Here is a 22,566-nt window from a genome sequence, read left to right as displayed (position 1 = left end):
TTAACAACTGTGACAGAAATGCAAAGGTTTGTTTTTGAAGGCATAGATAACAGCTTCTCTCAATTTATAAGAGGTTCTCACCCTCATCTTCCTACTGTGTACTCTAACTTTCAGAGTAGGAAACTTCACAAATGCTAGTGGATATCAGATTGGAGTTCAGCTTCATATTTTACCTTCCTACAAAAATTACCGCAACGGGAGTTTAAGTGTAAACTGCTGACAACGCAATGGGTATTAACCTATACCTAGTGCAAACCTTGCCTTCACTTTGGATTAGTTCTCTTTTGAATTAGGAAATATTCAGCTGAATTACAGAATGCAGTTCATTATACCTGTTGCATGGTAGAAACAGAAGAAAATAAATTTTAACACAACTAAAAGCTGATGTTTCTCTTACTGTTTCAACTTGCGTAAAAATGCAGCAACTGCTTGTGTCAATTTCAGTGGTGCCAACTCTCTTGATTTTTATCACTGGAATTGCCTCATGTTTTTCTTTGAGTTACAGATCTGAGTTACAGACCAATTATAAAAGAATCTCCACATTCACTACCTATTGCCCCTCACTAGTTTCCACTCTCTACAGTGGCAGACAGAAAACTTGAAAATATGACCTTTATGCTTCAAAACTGAAAGGCAAAGAGAGAACCCCACATGTTTATTATTTTTAAAGTCTTCACAATCCTTATTCTAACTTCAAAAATTATAAGCTGAGCCCTGAAAAGTCATGTAGTTTTTAACACCTGCAGCTAACATATAACAAATGATAACAAGTGAAAGCAAAATTAAAGCTGTATACATCTCCATCGAGCAACACAGGAATATATTTATTCACTGAAAAATATTTCCAGAGGGTGTTCTCTCCATTTTATTTCAGTTATTTTTACTGGCCACTCTAAATATGACAAAACCGTTACAGAAAAATGTGGGTAGTCTCCTGAGCACTGCAGCTATAAAGAATAACGCCAGTGCTAAGAAGTCAAACTCTGCAGTCACAGAATCATAGAGAAGTAGGGCTGGAAGGGACCTCCAGAAGTCATCTAGTTTAACTACCTGCCCGAGGCAGAATGATCTCTAGCCAAACCATCCTGTACAAGCCATAATATAAGGTCTACGTAAGAATACTGTCAACCCTGACACAACATAGACCTAACATCCTAGCCTGCCACAGGTAAATCAGGGGAACCACAGCAGCCAATGTCCTGCTTCTATTAAATGGTGTCAATATAATAAGAGGTAGAGGGCCATGCCTCCCATTACAGAGGAAGGCAAAAACCCCCACAGTTCACATCAATCTGTGGTAAAATTCCTTCTTGACCTCAAATAGGGCTATCAGCTTGACTCTGAGAGGAGGAGCAAGACCCTGTCGCCAGGAACCTCCAGCTTTGGTCCCAGTAGGCACACCCTAGTCAAAGTCCCCAGCCTTATGTCTCCAATGAAGGCTTAAAAACAGTTTGACACATGTAGCAGAAAACAGGGGAGGTGGACAGGCCCACCAGCAAAACCCAGAAGCATAGCAAATACCCACATTAAAACACAGGTATAGCAACACCTAGATCACCCAACCAGTGACTAGACAACCTCTTCTTCAACATCTCCAATGATGGAGAGTCCACAACTTACCTAGGTAGTCTATTCCACTGCTACACTATTTTAACAGTGAAGAAGTTTTTCCAGATATCCAATCTAAACTTACTTCACTGCAACTCTAAGCCATTGGGCCACATCCTTCTCTATGCAAAAAGAAAGAAAAGATACTTTCCCTCTTTCTTATGGCAACCCTTCAAGTATTTGAAGACTCCCCTCTTAAATGCCTTTTCCGCAATCTGAATAGGCCTAGCTCCTTCAGCCTCTCGTATGACTTGCTTTGCAAGCCCTTTACCATCTTTGTTGCCTGCCTCCGGACCTTCTTTAAAATCTGCATGTTCTTTTTAAAATGTGAAGCCCAGAACTGCACACATTATTCCAGATGAGACCTAACCTATGCTGAGTAGAGAGGCACTATCATTTCTCATGTCCTGCACCTATTGCTTCTATTGATACATCCCAAAACCATATTTGCCTTTTGTGGAGCTGCATCAAACTGCAGACTCGTATTGAGTCTGTGATCTACCAACACTCCCAAGTCCTTTTTCATGGTGCTACCATCCAGCCAGATGTAACCCATTTTATATTTCCTTTTGATTATTCCTCATGAGGTAAAGCATCTTGCATTCATCTGCACCGAACTTCATTATGTTAACTCTAACCCAACTTTACAATTAGTTGAGATCTTTCTGAATTGCATTCACACCCTTTGGCTATGGACAGAAATTAACCATAAACCAGTATAAGTGATTGGAAACCAGTTCAAATCTGTAACAACAGAAGTTCAGTGCACATAAACTGCTTCCAAAATAGCCAAAACCAGTTTAAGATAAACCTGGATGGATGTAGTGATTCAGGTTAAATTGGTTTATCAAACTTCTGTCCCAGTTCCCCTCCAGATTCAAGTTAACCCAGCATCCCAGGATGCCTTGCACCTCCTCCACAAGCCCCCACTTGCAGGGTGACCTAGCTAGCCTTGGCCCAAGCTGTCAGCTCCAGCTGAGCAGGGAGGTGCGTTCGAGCACCCCTCAGCTTCTGGCCTGGGCCACTGCAGGCATGTGGGTGCATTTCCAGAATCAAGTGAAGGTCTGTTCATGTGCTTATCAGTTCAACCTATGCAGCTTAGAATAATCTGCAAAGACTGAATAGATTCAGCCTTGGGGTTTTTGACTGTATGCTTAGCCCTGGTGAATAGAAAGAAACTTTCTATGCTTCCATCTAAAAAAACACACTGAATAGTACTGGGCCCAGAACAAACCTCTGTGCGGCTCCACTTGAAACCTCCTGCCATTCTAACATGAACCTATTAATAATAACCTCCTACATGCAGCTATCGTGCCAATTATCCATCTACCTTATATTGATTGATGGGCAATCACTCGTGAACGAGTAAGATCGTCTTCCAAGGATCTTAATAGTGAGTCTGCAGGTGGCTCCATAGCCCAATTCCAGATCCACATGTGTTGTTGCAGTGACGACAGGCATTTCCAGGAAGGATGGGCACTGTGCTGCTGCGCTGCATGTTCTGATGTTCTTTTTGCCTGTTCTTTTCCTCTTCTGCCTGTCGATAAGCTGTTTCAAAGTGTTGAGGTCCCTCCCAAAGAACCTTCCTCCATTTTGGTCGGTCCTGAGCAAGGATCTCCCAAGTGTTGATGTTGGTGTTACAACTCTTCATGTTTGCCTTCAGGGCGTCTTTGAAGCACTTTCTTTGCCCTCCACTACTTTGCTGACCTTTTTCAGATGTGAGAAAAAGATTCTCTTTGGAAGGCAGGAGTCAGACATGCGAACAACACGACCTGTCCAGTGAAGTTGGTTTTGGATGATTGTGGCCTCAATTATGTTGGAATTTGCTTTGGCCAAGACACTGATGTTTGAGTATCCATCCTCCCAGCTAATCCGAAGGATCTTGTGAAGGCACCATTGGTGGTACTTTTCCAAGCTCTTGAGAGGATTTCTGTATGTGGTCCATATATAATAGTTATCATAGTTTTATCTTGCCCACATTTCTCTAACTTATTCATGAGAAAGTCATGCAGGCCCTTGTCAAAAGCCTCGCTGAAGTCCAGATATGTTAAGCACAGCACTCTCATCAGCAATTACTTTGTCAAAGAAGAAGAAAAAGTTTGACACAATCTGTTTTTCATAAATCTAGGCTGGCTCCTTGTAATTGGCCTTTCCTCCTCCAAATACCTGCAAATGGACTTCCTTAGGATATGCTCTTGTAATTTCCCAGGTATTGAGGTAAGGCTTACTGGTCTGTTGTTCTCCAGGTCCTTCCTTTTGCCTTTTTTAAAGAGGGGCACTATGTTGACCCTTTCCAGTCCTCTAGTACCTGGTCTGTCTCCCATGACTTAATGAAGAACACTGACAAGGCCCCAATATCTCCTCTGTCAGTTCCTAAATAAAGTTTATCCAGCCCTGCTGACCTGAATTCATTTGGAGCTAACACAACCTCTCTTTTGTTATCTCCTCCCTCATCTTGCCCCCTTCCTTACCCAGATAATCCTTATTAGGTGTCTGGCTGCATCTTAATTTTTTGGTGAAAACTGAGGCAAAGCACCTGTTTAGTAGATCTACATTCTTTGAATCTTCGGTTAGGTGTCCCCCCTGGCTTGTTAACAGAGGGCCCACAGCTTCCTTTGTCCTTCTTTTCTAGCCAACACATTTATAGAACTTCTTGTTGTCCTTTAAATTCTTTGCCAGGTGCATCTCATTCTTTATCTTTGCTTTCTTGATTTTGTCCCAGCAGGTTCTTGTTATTTCTTGGTATGCTTCCTTGACAACCTGCCCATTCTTCCATACCTGTATACTTTCCTTTTGCATTTGAGGCATTTTAAAAGCTCCTCGTGCAGCCACATTGGTCTCTTGCCATTCTTATGCTTCCATTGTGTCAGGACAGTTTTTTGTTAAGCTTCCAATTTTGTTCCTTTTAGAAGCTGCCAGCCCTCCTTTATCTTTCAGTCTATCCACCTATGACACTATGCCCATTAGCTCCTTGAGCTGGATTAAATCCAACTTTTTGAAACCTAGCATCCTAATTTTGCTGACCTCTTGCTATCCCCGTCTCAGAATCTTAAATTCTATCATATTGTGATTACTTCCTCCCAAATTCCATCACTTTCATATCTTCTACCAGTTCTTCCCTGTTGGTCAGGAAAAGATTCAAGATTGATGATCCCCTAGTTGTATCCTCTACTTTACGGAACAGAATATTGTCCTCCACACAAGTTGGAACCAGCCTGACATTTCATGTTTGGCTGCACTGTTCTTCCAGCACATTTGGAAAACTATAGTCTGCCATCAGTACCATCCCATAGCCCAGTGTTTTCTAACCTTTCCCCCCCATGTCACGCTTACCTAAATTAAAAAGCACCGTGGAACACCAGACATGGAGCAAGCAGGGTTGAGGAGGCGCACTGACCACGGAGGGGTGGCACACTGCCAGCCGGATGGCATTTTGGGCTAAAGGCACACCCCCTGCCTAGCTAGAGCCATGCTCCCAGTCTGTTTGTATGCGAAGCAGCAGCAGGGGGGAAGGGGGCTGGCTCCAGCAGCACACCGGTTGGGAAATGCTGCTATAGCTTTTGGATAGGTTTGTCACCTGCTTGAAGTGCGGCTCATCCACCTCCTCTTCCTGATTTGGTGGCCTTGAAAATCATACCTCTTAAAATCTCCTCATTCCTTCCATTTTCACCACTATCACAAATTCACCTGAACTAAATTCAATTTTTAGAGTCCTTACATTCTCCAATATTAATTCAAACATTTCAACTTTCTAAGGTCAAACTGCCCAATAAACACTGCAACCAAGCAAATATCTAAAAGAAACATCTCAATCTTCTTCCCAATACCCAGTTTTTACTATACTCTCTAATTTTCCATAAAATTTCCCAATGCCTTGTCATGAAATGTCTCACAGAAATTTAACTCTATACTGGTAGAGAGGGAATAAAGATGGACAGAAATCTCTCCCACTTCCTTTTCAAACACAGCCAGGATATATGGCATTCTGCAAAATATAATATACAGATACAATCTATTTAGTCTTGAAATTCTGTATGACATTTGGGTCAAAGATTCCATTTTATTAAAAAAATCTGTAAAGAATGTTTATGAAACTATTAAGTCTGAACAGAATGGGGGGGGTAAAGATACGGAGGTGACCATACGCAATCCAAAAAAGCTGAGAAAGAGTAGGCTAACTAACTAAAATTCATCATATTCTTTTGCTCAAGGTGATCATTCAAAACGTAACTCTGGTTAAAAACAGGATTTAAATGATTCTTCAGAGAGCAGAGACTATCCACTTGCAGCCCACAGACCCCTACAGTCAGCTCTCCCACTACCATACAATGTGGGGTGAGAGGGCAGGGAGCACGCACCACTGGCAAGGCCTCTGTGGCAGGGGGCTACTGACCTACCCCATGTTGTAGTAAATGCAGCCAAGGGCTGCATACCATTTGTCCACCTGAACAGTAGGTAGGACATTCTTGGGGTCCAACCTCATGGTGTATGGTACCAGAGGTAAGAGCGGCCCCCAGCTGTGCTGAAGTTGGACAGCACTGTTATAGGGATACAAATTATTAGATATGAACTTGATCCATTAGCTCTACTTCATCTTTACCTCACATGAAATGCAAAATACAGCTGATTAAGCGAAGACAGATCTGACATTAAATTAACAAATTAGCCTAATATAAAGCCTCTGAGATTTGTCTGATGTCTGATCCACGATAACTATTAGTGGGAAGCAATGTATCTTTACCCCTGTATTCTGTTCATGACTGTTCTCTATGGTTGCAGGGGACATTAGTCCAAGAAATTATAATCAAAACTTTTGTAAGAGGCTGTCTGAAACAGCTCCTACATAAATATTTTTACACTTAAATATGTAGCCTAATTTTCAAAGATACTGGACAAAGAGATAACTGACTTTTTTCTCAGACATGTTAATTATAGCAATGGAGAATTCTGAGACAGATTCAGCCACCTGATAAAATGAATATTTACTACCAAGAACATAAAGTATCACTTATAATCCAATACATCACTCAGTTAAAACCAATCAATACAGAGGACAGCATGTTAAGAAGGATTCTTCTTTCTTACTTGAGTTCTCTCCTGTATGAGCACTTCTTTTGAGGTAGGCACTGGGTATGGCTTCAGAGTAGCCTTTATTGTTGCAAAAATGAAATCTGTGTGCCCTTTAATAACCGATTCCAAGTAGTCACCTTCAGGAGTTGATCTGTAATACACTATAATCTCATCCGTAGGAACCAGATTGCGCTAAGAAACCAAAAATTTAATTAGGTGACAGGAAAATAATCTGTACAAATTGCTTCTAAGAGATACTTGTTAAAACATTAAAAAATATTTTAAAGTATTAACCATATATTTATTAGCAATAAATTTAAAGTTTTCCTAAAAATGAAAACAGGGGTATTGTGTGTTTTTGGTTTTTTGTTTTTTATAAAAGCTGTGTTTTACCAAGCACTATCATATTTTGCTGAATCAAACTAATTAATTTTATAAAAATTCACGTTTTCGTTATGCAAAACAATTCAAAGGGGATCAAAGACTAATCTCAGACCAAAACTTTGACAAATTAAATTTATAGTTTTGGGTCAATCTGCAGCTGTCATAACCATGTACTGAAATTGACATATGCTTTATGTTACTGAACACAGAGAACAGGAAAAAAGGTTTAGTAACCCAATGGCAAGAATTTATGGCCCTAGATTATGGCAGTAAACTAAAGGTGTGCAGAAACAGCATTAAACATCTTAAAGATAATAACATTACCAATACTGACATGCAATAAAACTAGAAAAGAACATGAACAAGAAAATATAATGGTCTTTATGTCATTTCTAAAATATGCTTTTTTAGTTGTCAACCCTTTATTCCTGTTGCTGATACGTTACGTCGTACATCCCTAGACATAAGTAATGGTTGTATTCCCAGTTGCTGAGAGATAAGAAACCATAAGTTATCTCAACATGGATTGTTTCCATTTACGTCTGATCAGCAGGTTGCAAGCCCTCCACATAAGATTGAATTACATGAGGATGCATTTCGGTTTGGTCATTTCAATTCCCTCTGTATACTGCCTAAGGACATATTTTAGGAAGATCATGTTTCCTTACTTACTTTCTTGCGAAGTTTTTGGATGCGATTTATCACTTCACGGGCAACTCCTTCATCAACCATTGACTGATCTGGGGTGACATCTAAGAGAACTAAAATCTAAAATAAGGTATCAGAATCATTAGTAAAATATGCTAAAATAAATGCATTAAAAACAAAGCTGTTCAGTTAATTCTGATTATGGGGAGGCGAGAGAGTTAATCCTATTTGAAAGATTAATTCCCTGTATGTTTTTCAAAGTCATCTTTCTTAATTTCCAAAATCAGCCTTCACTCCTCTTATACAAACTACTGCATCATACGCAATCCTTATCGAGGAGGCCAAGTTACCCATTATATTGGATTTTTGGTGGCAATTCTAGTGACATGGACAAACACCCAGAAAAATTAACTGAGATTAAAGATCTCATTTCCAGTTATGCACTAACTTTCATAAAAGTCTAAAAGTGAAAGTCTAGTGGAATCACTTACTGTGCTATGAGTCTTCATTACTTAAATTGTTAAAACATTTCTTCAAAATTGTTAAAATATTTCTTCACTGGGATAACTTTTGAATAAACCAGAAGATAAAAAATAATTACTACTATTAATACCTGAGCATCAGAATGTGCCTCATACTGGGCAGAGCATCCTGTGATTTGATCAAAGGTGTACATGAGACGAAGATCTTCCTCATGTAGTTCGTGGCCTTCCACTAAAATAATCCCTGTATAATAATACAATTATTTCAATTACAGGACCATAGAATCATAGGAAAGTAGGGCTGGAAGGGACCTTATAAAGTCATCTAGTCCAGCTCCTCAATGAAGGCAGGGGCATCCTTGACTAAACCATCCCAGCTAAGTGTCTGTGTAACCTGCTTTTGAAAGCTTCTAAGGATGAAGACTCCACAGCTTCTCTAAGTAGCCTGTTCAAATGCCTGAACTTTCCCATAGTCAGAAAGTTCCTCCTAATCTCCAGCCTAAATTTCACCTGCGGCAGTTTGAGTCCACTATTCCTAGTTCCTTTCCCTACCCTACAGCCACAGAGAAAAACCCTATCCCCATCCTCTCTGCATCACTCTTAAGGTATTTGAAGTGTTATCTATTTCCCCCTCCATCTTCTCTTCTCCAGATAAAATTAACTCTTTCAATCTTTCCTTGTAAATCATGTCTTCCAGGCCCCTGGTCATTTTGGCTGCTCTACACTGCACTCCTCCCAAACTGTCCACATCCTTCGCGATGTTTGAGTCTCAAAAGTACTCCAAGAGAGGCCTCACCAGTTCTGAACAGAGCAGGAGGATCATTTCCTTTGATTTGCAAGTGACACTCCTATTAATACAACACATAAATGAATGCTGTTGGCTTTTTTTGCAACTAGAGCACACTGTTGGCTCACATGAAGTTTATGGTCAACCACAGACCCTGGGTCCTACTCTGCAATACTGTAACAAAGCCAATCATTCCTTAGTTTATATTTGTGCATGTGGTTATTCCATCTCAAGTGCAGGACTTTATACTTGTTTTTGATGAATCTCACCCGATTGACTGCAGAACATTTTTCCAATCTATCCAAATCATTTTGTATCCTAGCTCTACCCTCCAGAATGTCTGCACTTCCACCTATACTCAGTATCATCAGCAAATTTGCTAAGCGTGTACTCAGTCCCATTATCCAAACAATTAAATTAAGATGTTGAGCAATACCAGACCCAGGACAGACCCTTGGGGAACCCCACTTGATATTTCATCCCAACTAGACATTGAACCACTGACTACTAACACACTGAGCATGATGATCCAACCAGTTATGTATCTACCGTACAGTACTTGCATCTAGTCTGTATTTCCTTAGTTTGTTAATAAGAATGCTGTAGGAAAGAGTGGCCTTCTTAAGTCAAGGGTGGGAGTTCCTCAAAAAGTCCTTATTTAAGTACATAGGGAGCAAGAAGAAGGTGCAGGGTAACATAGGGCCTCTACAGAATGGTCTAGGGCAACTTGTAACAGACAGGATGAATAAAGCAGAGCTTTTAAATGACTTCTTTGCATCTTTGTTCCTGGACACCGATACAAACACACCTCCCAATAAGACTTTAGTCTGGTGTGAAAGAAATACCAATCCACCTATGGTTAGTGCTGACCTAGTGAAGGGGCACTTGGAGGGGTTGGACATATTTCATAGATTTCATAGACATTAGGGCTGGAAGGGACCTCGGGAGATCATCGAGTCCCGCCCCCTGCCCAAAGGGCAGGAAGTCAGCTGGGGTCATAGGATCCCAGCAAGATAAGCATCCAATTTACTCTTGAAGGTGTTCAATGTAGGCGCTTGAACCACCTCCGCTGGCAGACTGTTCCAGACCTTGGGGGCTCGGACAGTAAAGAAATTCTTCCTTATGTCCAGCATGAAACGGTCTTGCAGGAGTTTGTGACCGTTCGACCTCGTCATCCCAAGGGGCGCTCTGGTGAACAGATGTTCCCCCAGATCCTGGTGGTCACCCCTGATAAACTTGTAGGTGGCCATCAGATCACCCCTGAGCCTGCGCTTTTCCAGGCTAAAGAGTCCCATGGCTCTCAGCCTGTCATCCTAAGATCTGTTTTCCTGACCTCTGATCATGCGCGTGGCTCTCCTCTGGACTCTCTCAAGCTTCTCCACATCCTTTTTGAATTGTGGAGCCCAAAACTGGACGCAGTACTCCAGCTGCGGCTTCACCAAGGCCGAGTACAAGGGGAGAATGACGTCCCGGGATTTGCTTGAGAAGCATCTATGGATGCACGCCAGCATTTTGGTCGCTTTACTAGCCGCAGCATCGCATTGCAGGCTCATGTTCATCTTGTGGTCAATGATGACCCCCAAGTCTTTTTCTTCTGTAGTGCTAACCAACGTAGCACTGCCGAGCCTATAAGGGTGCTGCAGGTTTTTCCTCCCAAGGTGGAGAACCTTGCATTTTTCAGTGTTAAACACCATGAGGTTCTCGTCTGCCCATTTGCTGAGCTTGTCCAGGTCAGCCTGGATCACTCGCCTATCTTCTGGCGTGGATGCTTTGCCCCAAAGTTTGGTGTCATCGGCGAACTTGGCCAGTCCACTCCTGACTCCAATGTCCACATCGTTAATGAAGATGTTGAACAGGATGGGTCCCAGGACAGAGCCTTGAGGGACCCCACTGGTCACAGGGCACCACGATGAGTGACTGCCATCAATCACAACCCTCTGGGTCCGACCACGGAGCCAATTTCCCAGCCAGCGGATCGTGGTGGAGCCAAGGCCCAACTGGCCAGTTTGGCCAAGAGGTGATCATGGGATACCAGATCAAAAGCTTTTTTGAAGTCAAGATATATGACATCAATCTCTTCTCCCTTGTCCAGGTGATAGGTCACCTGGTCATAGAAGGAAATGAGATTGGTCAAACAAGACCTACCCGCAACAAACCCATGCTGGCTGTCCTTTAGGATGTTAGCCTGGGCCAGTCCCTCAAGGATGGCCTCCTTAATAAACTTTTCTAAGATCTTCCCCAGGATAGAAGTCAGGCTAATGGGCCTGTAGTTAGCCGGATCCACTCTCCTCCCTTTCTTGAAGATCGGCACCACATTGGCCTTCTTCCAGTCTTCGGGCACTACACCAGAGCGCCAGGAGTTTTCAAAGATCCGTGCCAGGGGCTGGGCTATGACGCTCGCCAGCTCCTTGAGTACCCTGGGGTGCAGGTTGTCAGGGCCAGCTGACTTGAAGGTATCCAGCTTCTCAAGGTGTTCCTTCACGAGGTCAGCATTGATGGAGGGTAGGGGATCCCCCTCACCCAGATTTCCCTGTCCCATAGCAGGCATGGGCATCCCGTGTGACTGATGAAAGACTGACGCAAAGTACCTATTTAATAGGTTGGCTTTTTCCTGGGCGTCAGTTGTCAGTTGCCCCATCTGGTTTATCAGGGGTCCAACATTGCCCTTGCTTTTCCTCCGGCTCCCCACATATCTGAAAAAGGACTTTTTGTTGTCCTTGATGCCTGAAGCTAGTTGGAGTTCAGTTGCAGCCTTGGCTTTCCTGGTTTGCTCCCTGCAGGACCGGACCAGCGCGGAGTAATCCTCCTTGGAGGTGAATCCCGTCCTCCATCCTTTGTAGGCTTTCCTTTTTAGCCACAGTAGGTCCACTAAGTTGGCAGGCCCTGATTATCTTCACCCAAGGATACTAAAGGAATTGGCTGGTGTCAGTGCAAGTGTTCGAGTGCTTGTGGCACTCAGAACAGGTCCCAGAAGACTGGAAAAGGGCCAATGTGGTCTGTATTTTCAAGAAGGGGAGGAAGGAGGACCCAGGGAATTATAGGCCAGTTAGCCTTACCTCTATTACCTTACCTCAGCAGGTATTGGGGGAGTCCCTGTTCCCCCGTGCGCTGCCAGGAGTGACCAGGAATAACGGTCACAAGCTGGTGGAGGGTAAGTTTAGATTAGATATTAGGAGGCGCTACTTCACAGTCAGGGCGGCTAGGGCCTGGAACCAGCTTCCAGGGGAAGTGGTGCAGGCTTCTAGCCTGGGGATTTTTAAAAGGAAGTTAGATGAGCACCTTGCCGGGGTCATCTGACCCCGGTGCTCTTTCCTGCCAAGGCAGGGGGTCGGACTAGATGATCTACCTAGGTCCCTTCCGACTCTAGCTACTATGAAACTATGAAACTATTCTTGGCAAGATCTTAGAAAAAATCATAAAGGATCACATTTGTGGGGGGCCAGCAGGTAACACAATGATAAGGGGAAACCAGCATGGGTTTATAGCAGGCACATCCTGCCCAACTAACCTGGTCTCTTTTTGTGACCAGGTCACAAAGTGCTTAGATGCAGGGGTGGAGATGGATGCTATCTACTTGGACTTTAAAAAGGCTTTCAACACAGTGTTGAACCCAATTCTTACAAGCAAACTGAGTAGCTGTGATGTGGATTTTTTCCACAATGAGGTGGTTGAAAAACTGGCTTATGGGATGCACCCAGAGAGTGATAGTGGAAGGGGCAGTTTCTCCCTGGAGAGATGTGGACAGTGGTGTTCTCCAGGGCTCTGTCCTTGGACCAGTGCTGTTCAATATCTTCATCAGTGATTGATGAATGATCAGTGAATGAGAGGGTTGAAAGCACTCTGTCCAAATTTGCAGATGACACCAATCTATGGGTACAGTAAACACAATGGAGGGCAGGGAGTGAATCCAGGTGGATTCAGATAGACTGGGGAAGTGGGTAGTTCGGAATAGGATGCAATTTAACAAGGATAAGTGCAAGGTGCTGCACCTGGGGAGAAAATCTCCAATACACCTATAGACTGGGAAGTACTGTTCTGAGTACCATGGCAGGGAAAAGGGATCTTGGAGTCTTGGTCAACACAAAAATGAACATGAGTCGCCAATGTGACAAGGTAATAAGTAAGGCTGACCACACTCTTTCTTGCATTAGTAGGTGCATCACGAGCAGGTCTAGGAAGGTGATATTTCCGCCCTGTGCAGCATTGGTTAGGCTGCAGCTGGAGTAGTGCATCCAGTTTTGGGGGCCACACTTCAAGAGGGATGCGGATAACCTTGAGAGGGTTCAGAGAAGGGCTATTCATATGGTTGAGGGCCTGCAGGTAAGATCCTAAGAAAACAGACTGGGGGACCTGAATCTCTTCAGCCTCTGCAACAGAAGAATGAAAGGTGATCTTGTGGCCATCTACAGACTCATCATAGGGGGTCAGCAGGGAATAGGGGATACTCCATTTATTAGGACACCCCTAGGGTTACTAGAAATAATGGCCGTAAACTTAAGGAGAGTAGATTTAGATTGGCTATCAGGAAGAAATTCTTTACAGTGAAGGTTGCCAAAATATGGAATGGGCTTCCAAGGGAGGTGGTGCTTTCCCCTACCTTGAAGGTGTTCAAGAAAAGATTAGACAGGCACCTAGACGGGGTTATTTAACCCCAGCGCTCTTTCCTGCCTAGAGCAGGGAGTCAGACTCAATGATCTACAAGGTCCTTTCCAAACCCAGAAATCTATTAAACTTATGATATACCAAGGTCCACTGCTCTCTCCTCATCCAAAGGGCCCGTCACCTTAGAAGGAAGTCAGACATGACTTGCTCTTGGTGCTTCTGATCACCTTGTTCTTCTTGAGGTGCTTCACAATAGATTCCCTGAGGACATGCACCATGTTATTTCCAGGTATAGAGGTCAGGTTGACTGGTCTGTAGTTCCCCAGATCCTCCTCCTTCACGTTCTTGAACATGGGCACTGTTTGCCCTTTTCCAGTCGTCCAGAATCTCACCCAAAATTCCATGAGTTCTCACTGGCTCTGAAATTACCTTTGTCAGTTTCTTCTTTCCTCAAGTACATCTCATCTGGTCCTACCAAGATGAAAGCATCTAGCCCCCCAAGTAATCACTAACCTGCTCTGCCATTACTTTAAGCTGTTTGTCTCCTCTCCTAGTTCTGCTGCCAATGGCACTCATCATCTGGTAGCTGCTCCCTATTTATGAAAACTGAAGTAAAAGGCATTAAATACTTCAGCCTTGTCTGCATTGTTTATGACCAGATAGATTTTTCCATTACTTAAGGGACCTATGGAACCTCCGGTCCTCTATTACTTTTGATATACCCATAGAATTCCTTTTTATTGCCTTTTACATCCCTTATCAGCTGCATCTCAAATTATGCCTTGGCATGCCTGTGCAATACTTTCATGTTCTTCCCTACCACTATAATCAAGTTTCCACTTTTTACAGCATTCCTTTTCAAGTTTCAACTCCTTGACGAGATGGCTATCCAGCCAGGCTGGTCTCCTATTGCATTCCCCATTCTTCCACCTCATTAATATAGCTTGCTCCTGTCCCCTTAAGAGGTCCTCCTTAAAATACACCCAGCTCTCCTGGACTCCTTTCTCCTTCAGACTTGCCTCCCAAGGGATCCTGCCTACCAGAGTTTGTTGAAGTCTGCTTTTCTCAAGTTCAGGGTCCTTATTCTGGTGCCCTCCTTCCCTCCTCCCCTTAGGACCTTGAACTCTATCAATTCATGGTCACTGTCATCCAGTTTACCTTCAACCTGCACTTTCTCCATCAATTCCTCCCTGTAAGTCAAGAAAAACTTCCCACTTCATTGGCCTCTCTACTATGTGAATCAAGAAGTTATCCTCAACACAAGCACCTAACTGTCCTATTCTCTACCTGAGAACATTGCCAAGGCTTCCATTATTGCTTCCCCTTACTAAGTTTTATCCATCTTCAGGCTCCTTACTTACCTCTGGGTTTTTGTCTCCATCCCCCAAGGAACCTAGTTAAAGCCCTCCTCACTAGATTTTGTACACAAAGACATTCTTCCCTCTCTCCATCAGGTGGATCCCATACTCTCCCAACAGTCCATCTTCCTGGAACACAATCCCATGGTCAAAAGAGCCAAAGCCCTGCTGATAATACTATCTACACAGCCATGTGTTGATCTCTAGGATGCATCTGTGTCTCGCTGGGCCTTTACCTTGACAGATAGATCAAGGAGAACAGCACCTGGGCCCCCATCCCTTTCACCTTTACGCCTACAGCCATATAGTCACTGTTGATCTACTCAAGCTCTTCTAGGGCAGTAAGGAGTAGTAGCCAGAGGACCAGATGAATCTGGACAACCTTTCTGTGACATCTTGGATACTGGTTTCTGGCAGGCAGCAGAACTTCTGAGCCAAAAGGTGTATGCGTCCACACCTCACGGGAGAGCATCGCCAACCACCATCACCCATTGCTTCTATTTGGTAGCGATGGTCTTGATCCTCCCTCCCTTTGGGGTGCATGGTTTGGCCTTCCTTGCCACTGGACACGGCTCCTTCTCATCCAGTGTAAAGGCTTCCTACCCGTTCTCTAGCTGGACAGCTGCAGGTCAGGAAGAAGTGCTGTTCATTTCCACAAGTAACAAGATGCCAGCTTCCATGCTGCACAAAGGTCAGTCTTCCATTGCTTTCTCTGGCTGTCCCTCTCCCATGATGCTGGAGGGAACTTTGTGCATTGGGTTACAGATGTTCCAGAGCTATTCACCTTCTTCTGCAGCTCCCATACCTGATTCCTGAGAGAATCCAGCAAGAAGCATCTCTTACACCACAAGCACTCCCCCAAAAGCATGCCCCTGGCAAGAACATGCAGATTGCAGTCACTTCAAAGTCAGGCTATAACCTGGGTGTAAGCCTTCACAATCAGGGGGCATGCATAGACAGACCCTGCACAGCTGCAGGCAGAGAAAGGACTGGCAGTAGCACAGGCTTTGGCACTGCAACATCTCCCTTCAATCCTATAATTTTTCCTGCTAACTTTCTTCTTCTTATGCTACTATGTCCTAGAAAAAAATTCCCTCTTCCTCCTTCACCTGCTTCCACTTAGCAAGCTCCCAGAGAAAGAAGGTGGGCAAACTCCCCAAACTCCCCTGTTTGTTGATTCTGTGCCGCTGGCTCCTGTATTGCTGTGATATGGCAGGCCTAGTCTTTCTGCTTAGGCAAGCCCATCCCCTTGCTCACACCAACCACAATACTAGCTTGCTGGTGAACAAGGCATTTCAAAGTCATGGCAATATGCATCCTAAACCCAACTCTTGCACAAAGTATGTATTAGTATCAACCTTCAAAAATGTGGAGCTCACACCCTGTCATGTTTCTTTTAGCAGCAACAACAAGGTGATACCCAAACCTTATAGCAGTTTACGTCTAGTACATGCTGTCCAACATTGTTAGGGAACATGGAAGTATTATAAATTTAGCAAAGTATAAAACCAACAGATTCAGAATCAGCTCACAGCCTCCCGTCTATCCTCATATATATGGAGAATTCATAAATTTGCTAGAAATGTTGATTGGTTGCAGTGCCTTAAAATCTCCTGTAGTTTCAAATGACTAGTATATATTTAAACTAAGAACTATAGCTTGAACAGCCAAAGGGTGAAGATGCAAAGTATTTACCCCAGGGGAGCTTTTCTCAGTTTTTATTCTAGAGGAAGATAACACTAGAGTACCAAGCAGATATAACAACCAGGCTCTCTTGAAGCAGCTACCTGCAATAGCACTTTGCCAGGGAGATGAAAGGGGAGCTACTAACTGCCTATTTTCACTGTAGAAGCAACTACTCCAAATGAAATTGGTTAGAGGTACAGATACAAAACACATCTTTAAGATATCCAAGTTAATGTTACTACAATCTTTCCATGGATCACTTTACCAGAATTTAAGTGATTTACTCAGACTGTGGACAAAAGTAACATGTGGCATTTGAAATGCCTTTGAAACTCTTTAAAATGCCACCTATACAAACATAAATGCCTATTATAGTTTTCCAAAAGTAGCTGAAACATTCCAGAATAGTACCTCTTAAATGAGGCACTATTGAAGCATTTCATTTCTTGTGTGTGCATAAGGGCAGGAGAACCACAGGTCCCCCCAGAACTCCAGTTCTCTGTTCTCCCCTCCATCTACAGGAGGAGACTGTCCAGCCCCTGGGTGCCATTCCCTGATCCTGGTCACTGTGGCACTCAACAAACCCTACTGCAACTGGTACCAAATTTCCATCCCCAATGCCATCTAACTCTGCTTTGGTGAGATGGGGAGAGGAGAGGTTTGGGAAACTGGGGCTGGAAAGCCTGGCACTAGCAGTGGTTCTCCAGCTTCAACCCCTCACCAAGATTCTCCAGTCAACTGCCCTGCAGCAGAAGGGAAGAGTGGTGTCACAAGTTACTGCAGCCTCCTGTAGCATGCCCTGGCTGGCCACAGCTCCACGCTGCCACTGTTATTTTGAAGTGTTCCAGCTGGAGAGATACCACAGGGGCTGCGCATAGGATCTGTTGCTTGGATATGTTGGCTTCAAAAGTTACTTCTGTCTGCACCCTCTGTAATGGTTCACCTTTACTACCATGTATTTTACTCTGGGGAGTGTCTGTACCACGAGAATCCTGAAATCCTTTTGACTCCTCTTCTTTAGATGAGCCTCTCTGCCATTAGTCAGTAACCTGCTTTTCCACACACCTGTCTTTTGAAATTTCTCCAGCTGCTCACTCTTCAGCTCCTTGATAGCAGCCATTAGAGGCTTAAAGGCACCTTTCAGACGCTTTCCGAGCACCATGTGATCTGGTTCTGCTCTCAGCCGGATTCCATACTTATCTTTATCAGTAGACAGTGTAACTTGCCGCACATTAAGCTCCTGTAGAAATTCACCAAAGAAAATAGACTTAAGAACAAGTTTCTAAGCCAGTATTACTAGAACACATGACAGAAAAAGAGCTGAGGCACAAGAGGAATTACAGAAAACCCCAAATCTTGGGCACTGTCTAGATGTGCCAACAAATAACAGGAGTAATCTTCTGCCAGTGTAACAACATATCATCAAGACAACAGTTAGCTTATTCTCTGCGATATTCATCTTGTTGCCATTTTTAACTGTTGTTCTTATGTACTGGACTTAATAGAAGAATACACTATATCTAGCTGTAAAACTTAACCACAAGTTCTTTGGGCTTTCTAAAAGGCTTGCAGTAACTGGCTATCTGCTTTGTAAAACTGAATTAGAAAGCTATTCCGGACCATTTCAAACCTAGAACTATATCTCAAGATAGACTTACTTTTTTTCTGTCATTTTTTTTTTACTCAAAACAGAGCTTTCCAACTTCTGCCCCCTGCTCCGAGCGTTGCCATACCTGCATCCTGCCCCCCCAAGTCCCCCCGACTTGCTAATGGACTCAGATTAAAGACAGAGTACTTCAGCCGGACATAGCAGGGGATGCAAAAAATAACTGGAGGGAGTTCTATAGACTGTAAGACCTTACCTGTTTCACTGTTCTTATTTTTTTAATAACAAAACATGGGAAAAACACTTCCAGCTCTGAGAATTCCTGGAACATATCAAACTGTTTCCTGCTTTTACATTTCAGTTGGAATGCCCCAACTGACTTATCTTTCAACACACAATCTGATCATGGCATTTAAATGCACTTTATGTGAGAAAAATTAACTACTCTTACAATTTCATGCGTGAAATTTTGCCACAATGTACTCTTACAGTGCTTACCAATTTAATGCATCTCATTCAGAAAACATTCCTTCTACCAATTAAATAAAGAAACAGCATATTTCTCAAGTACTCTGAAATTATATTGGTCAATTTTGAGAGAAAGGAACTCTTATTCACGTTATTGGTAGTTTTTTTGGTCATATACTACCTTTAGTTTCTGCTGACATTACTGAGAACTGTATCTTACTGAAATTTAGTGAAGTAAAGTATTAATATTCTAGCTTATAGTTCGGTAGAAGAGTAAGAGAGTTTCTTTATATCCAACTTCCATGATAAAATTCCAGTAATGTGTTTTTTGATCTTACTCTTACCTCAAGTATATATTTCTCCAATGACCTAATGCTTTCCAGAGCCCCTGGATCCTGATGGATAACCACTACTTCTTTCAAAGGATACTGAAACAAAATTGAACGTATTTTCAGTCTGAAGGAGAAAATAAAGGGGCAGAGAGTATTATCTGATCATCTTAAATCTTTCCTTGATAATACTGCTTGTTAGAACAGATGCATTTATTTATGCTCCCCAACCCCACCTTCTTCAGAAAGTGTAAAGCCAATAAATACTTATGGAATAGAGATGCAAGATATCCAACCTTTACTGGAATGGTTTTCCTGTCTCGTATTACACGGCCAAGCTCAATAATGGACTGCAAACAGGAAATGGCATTTTCAATTTTTTTGTCAATCAGATCTTCCCTAGAGTAAAAAGAAAAACATTAAATTGCTTTTCCTTTTATATGTCTTAAGCAGCATTTACCTATTACCTCTCAAAAATTACATCCAGGAAACCATATTATAGTCTCTTTCCTGTAATGCAAAAAGAAAAGAGTCATCAACTTTAGAGATTTCATTAATCTCTCTCAAAGTCAACTAGCTGGATTTCACCTTGGTTATAGAGAAAGTAGGTCAGGGTGGCAACTTAGAGACTAGCTGGTTCAGAGTGATATGAGTTTTATAGGCAACACCCTATTTCATCAGATACTATAGATGGACTTGGGGGAAAAAAAAGGGGGCAGGTGTTAGTGAAAGGATTTTACCATATTTACTCACATACCAAGCATACCTCCCCATCTCATGCCTCCCCCTAGCCCCTCCAAAATAAGCTCTCCAAAAATCAGGGTACACATCTTAGGACGCTGGTTTTTCTTCACTGGAATAGAAGGAGGGCAAAAGAACAAGATGACACTGACTCACGGCTTCTACTTCTCCTGTGGATGCAAACAGCAGGGACAGAATACGGTATTAACCCTCTCATGACCACTTGTGAGGCAGTAGCTTTTGGCTGATTAGCAACTGAACTGGCTGAGAGTGTGCAAGCTGCTCCCTGCAGTCTATAGTATATTGATGAGAGTTGTGGTCTGAAAATTTATACAGTGAACAATTTATGGTAAAGTACTAAGTCTTGCTACTGCCCTTGCAAGGCACTAGAGCCTAGCTTTGTTGCTGTTCTGTCCAAACCACAAAGTTCCTGTTGCTTCATCCACACTGCCTCTTGGGATGCCATCCCTCCTGGAAAATCTGTTTCCAGGAGGACTTACTGTCACAGTCAACCATAACTCCAGGGAAAAAAAATTCTACATTCTGCTTTTCAAAAGCAAGGTGTTCATTTTATCTGGAGACATATGGTATGCAAGAAAATATGGTAAATGCAAAAGAAAGGGACAGAGGAGGACCCATTGCTGACACAGTCAAAGTGTGTTGAAGAGATTCAGAGGAATAAAAAAAGGCAGTTAACATACTGATATACATAGGGCTATAGGGGTAAACAACAGGAGTTAATAGCTAGTCCAGATACTGGGATAAGAATCCAGAGTCTGTTCTGAGACTATGCTGTAGTATCTGTTGAGACAGTCTCTTCTGTGGATAATTTGTTGCTCCACAATTTCACATGCAAGTTGGTATGCAAATTTTTGTTAAGAAAACAAATGATGGAATGTGCAGGGAGGTTAAAGTGTAATGCCATGGGTTTTTGTGTGTTTCTAGAATTAATGTCAAATTGGTGTTCATTCATTTTTTTTTTTTTACACTGAGATTGCCCATTTGGCCAATGTAGACAGAGGAGCACTCTCAGGTGATTGTCTGAATGATATTAGAGAGAGAGCAGATAGCTTTAGTTATATATTTCAGGAAGCCTTTGCACTTCAAACCTAATGATCAAGGCAAAATAGTCAGTCTTCATCGCTTTGAAAACTTAATTTCCAGGTTGCTTGTTTTTCAGTCAAAGCTCGTATCAGAATGAAACAATAATTATCTGTTCCTTGGGAATGAGGGTGGTGGATTCTGTTGAGTACCTAAATTCAGGTAAATTTCCTTGAAGGCTACAAGTTATCAAGCCAGACAGTCATTATTGTTTTGATGCAAAATTGCATCAGAAACAGTTGCGAACAAAGTAAAAACCTTACTGTAGGTGTGAGGTTGCCAACTGCATCACTAAGAGGAAAAATTTGTGAGATAAAAAATATGTAGTTGAGAGAGTAACAAAGCCTATGGTACAAGAATAAAGTTTAACTACAACTTAATCCATTAGTCTTGGAATTGTTGGACTGATGTTGTTGCCTATTTTGAAGTTTTGAGCTCTTAAAAATCTGTCTCTCTTAGAAGGTCTTCAAGAAGTTTTAAATTAATAGTTAAGCAGAACAAAGACCAAGCAGCCAGTTTTACAGCCAGTGACATTTGGACACAACCTGAAGAGTAATTTATTTTTTAAATCTGATCCATTTTTATTTGGTTAGTTTAAAGGAACAATAAACCCAATCAATTGTACAAATCTAGTTAAATTCCTAGACATCAGGATGTCTAACTGGCAGCCCATGAATGGTTAACTTGTGGCCTACAAGTTCCTGCCCAGCTGCTTCTCCCCTGCACTGCTCTTTCTGCTGCTGCCAAAGCCTTCAGTTCCCTTGTTCCTTCTCTGGCTTCAACTTTCCACACCTGCCTCCTGGGGCAGCATGGCCTGGGGAGTCTGGTCAGCACACAGAGCTCAGCTGCTCAGAAGTTGAACAGTCTTTCTGTAAGTAACATCCCTTCCATACTTCAGACATACTGCCAGTTTAACAGCATTCATAATAGCAACTTAACAGTTTCAAATTCTAATCTAAAGCATACATGAGCAACATGTCATCAGTCCTGAAAATCCAGAATGTAACTAAATCAATCTCAGATTTCTCATAACAATACTTTCTTTTATTGTGAAGCCATCAAAAGGAACACTTTTCATCTCTCTTACCTGACTAGGGAACCCTGAAGGGATACCATAAAAAGAAAGAACCATGTTAAAATGTAAGTTCTACCCTGCCCAAAATCAACAAGTAAGGGACCAATGGTGTTTCTGCAGTCTTACTAGGTTATTAAACTGAGCCACAATATCAAAAGAAATAGCATTTCCTCACTTTAAGATGACCCCACTGCTACGCTTGGACCATACCAGAATCAAAGTGAACTTAATGGCAAGATCCTTGTCAGAGGAGTTCTTTCTGACTAGATAACCTCTTATAAAAGAGGCATTTTGCTTTGTTCCATTTGCAGAAATTGGACTTTTAATCTGTGCTGACAACTGATACAGGGCCTGCAGGAGAGAATCTCTTTAGCTTCAGATTTAGCACAAAACTTTGCTAAGGAATGCTTATGGCCATACAAATTCAAGTATTCTTACAACAGTAGGCTCCAGAGCCTACCAGTTCTTTTGGGTCTGTAGCAGGCAGACATCTAGTTAAGTGTACTTTCTGAATGTATAAAACAAAAACAGAACACATGGTTAAACTTTGTACCTCCGTGGCACCCTTTCATTTACCTTGTGCTCTCTTCTGGCCCCATCTAGCTGTACAACCCTAATATT

At 42.5% G+C, this 22,566-nt stretch overlaps 1 protein-coding gene across 2 annotated transcripts in view; it reads right to left on the bottom strand.

Annotated features, from left to right (window-relative positions):
* IARS1 (isoleucyl-tRNA synthetase 1) overlaps positions 1–22,566 on the bottom strand; it is a 220,151-nt gene that overhangs the window by 36,945 nt on the left and 160,640 nt on the right. For both annotated transcript variants that reach the window (XM_090022999.1, XM_090023000.1), the window contains exons 25-30: positions 19,325–19,427; positions 19,044–19,127; positions 17,691–17,865; positions 8,324–8,436; positions 7,735–7,830; positions 6,694–6,870 (exon numbers count right to left, since the gene is read on the bottom strand). In XM_090022999.1, coding sequence (XP_089879125.1) covers positions 6,694–6,870; positions 7,735–7,830; positions 8,324–8,436; positions 17,691–17,865; positions 19,044–19,127; positions 19,325–19,427 — 748 coding nt within the window. The remainder of the gene's footprint in view (positions 1–6,693; positions 6,871–7,734; positions 7,831–8,323; positions 8,437–17,690; positions 17,866–19,043; positions 19,128–19,324; positions 19,428–22,566) is intronic.

The sequence above is a fragment of the Crocodylus siamensis genome, chromosome 11 (genome assembly GCF_052110815.1).
Source record: "Crocodylus siamensis isolate JL-2025a chromosome 11, ASM5211081v1, whole genome shotgun sequence".
Classification (NCBI taxonomy): Eukaryota; Metazoa; Chordata; order Crocodylia; family Crocodylidae; genus Crocodylus; species Crocodylus siamensis.
Note: the sequence above shows the minus strand (reverse complement) of the source record. Positions and strands in the feature narration are given on the sequence as shown.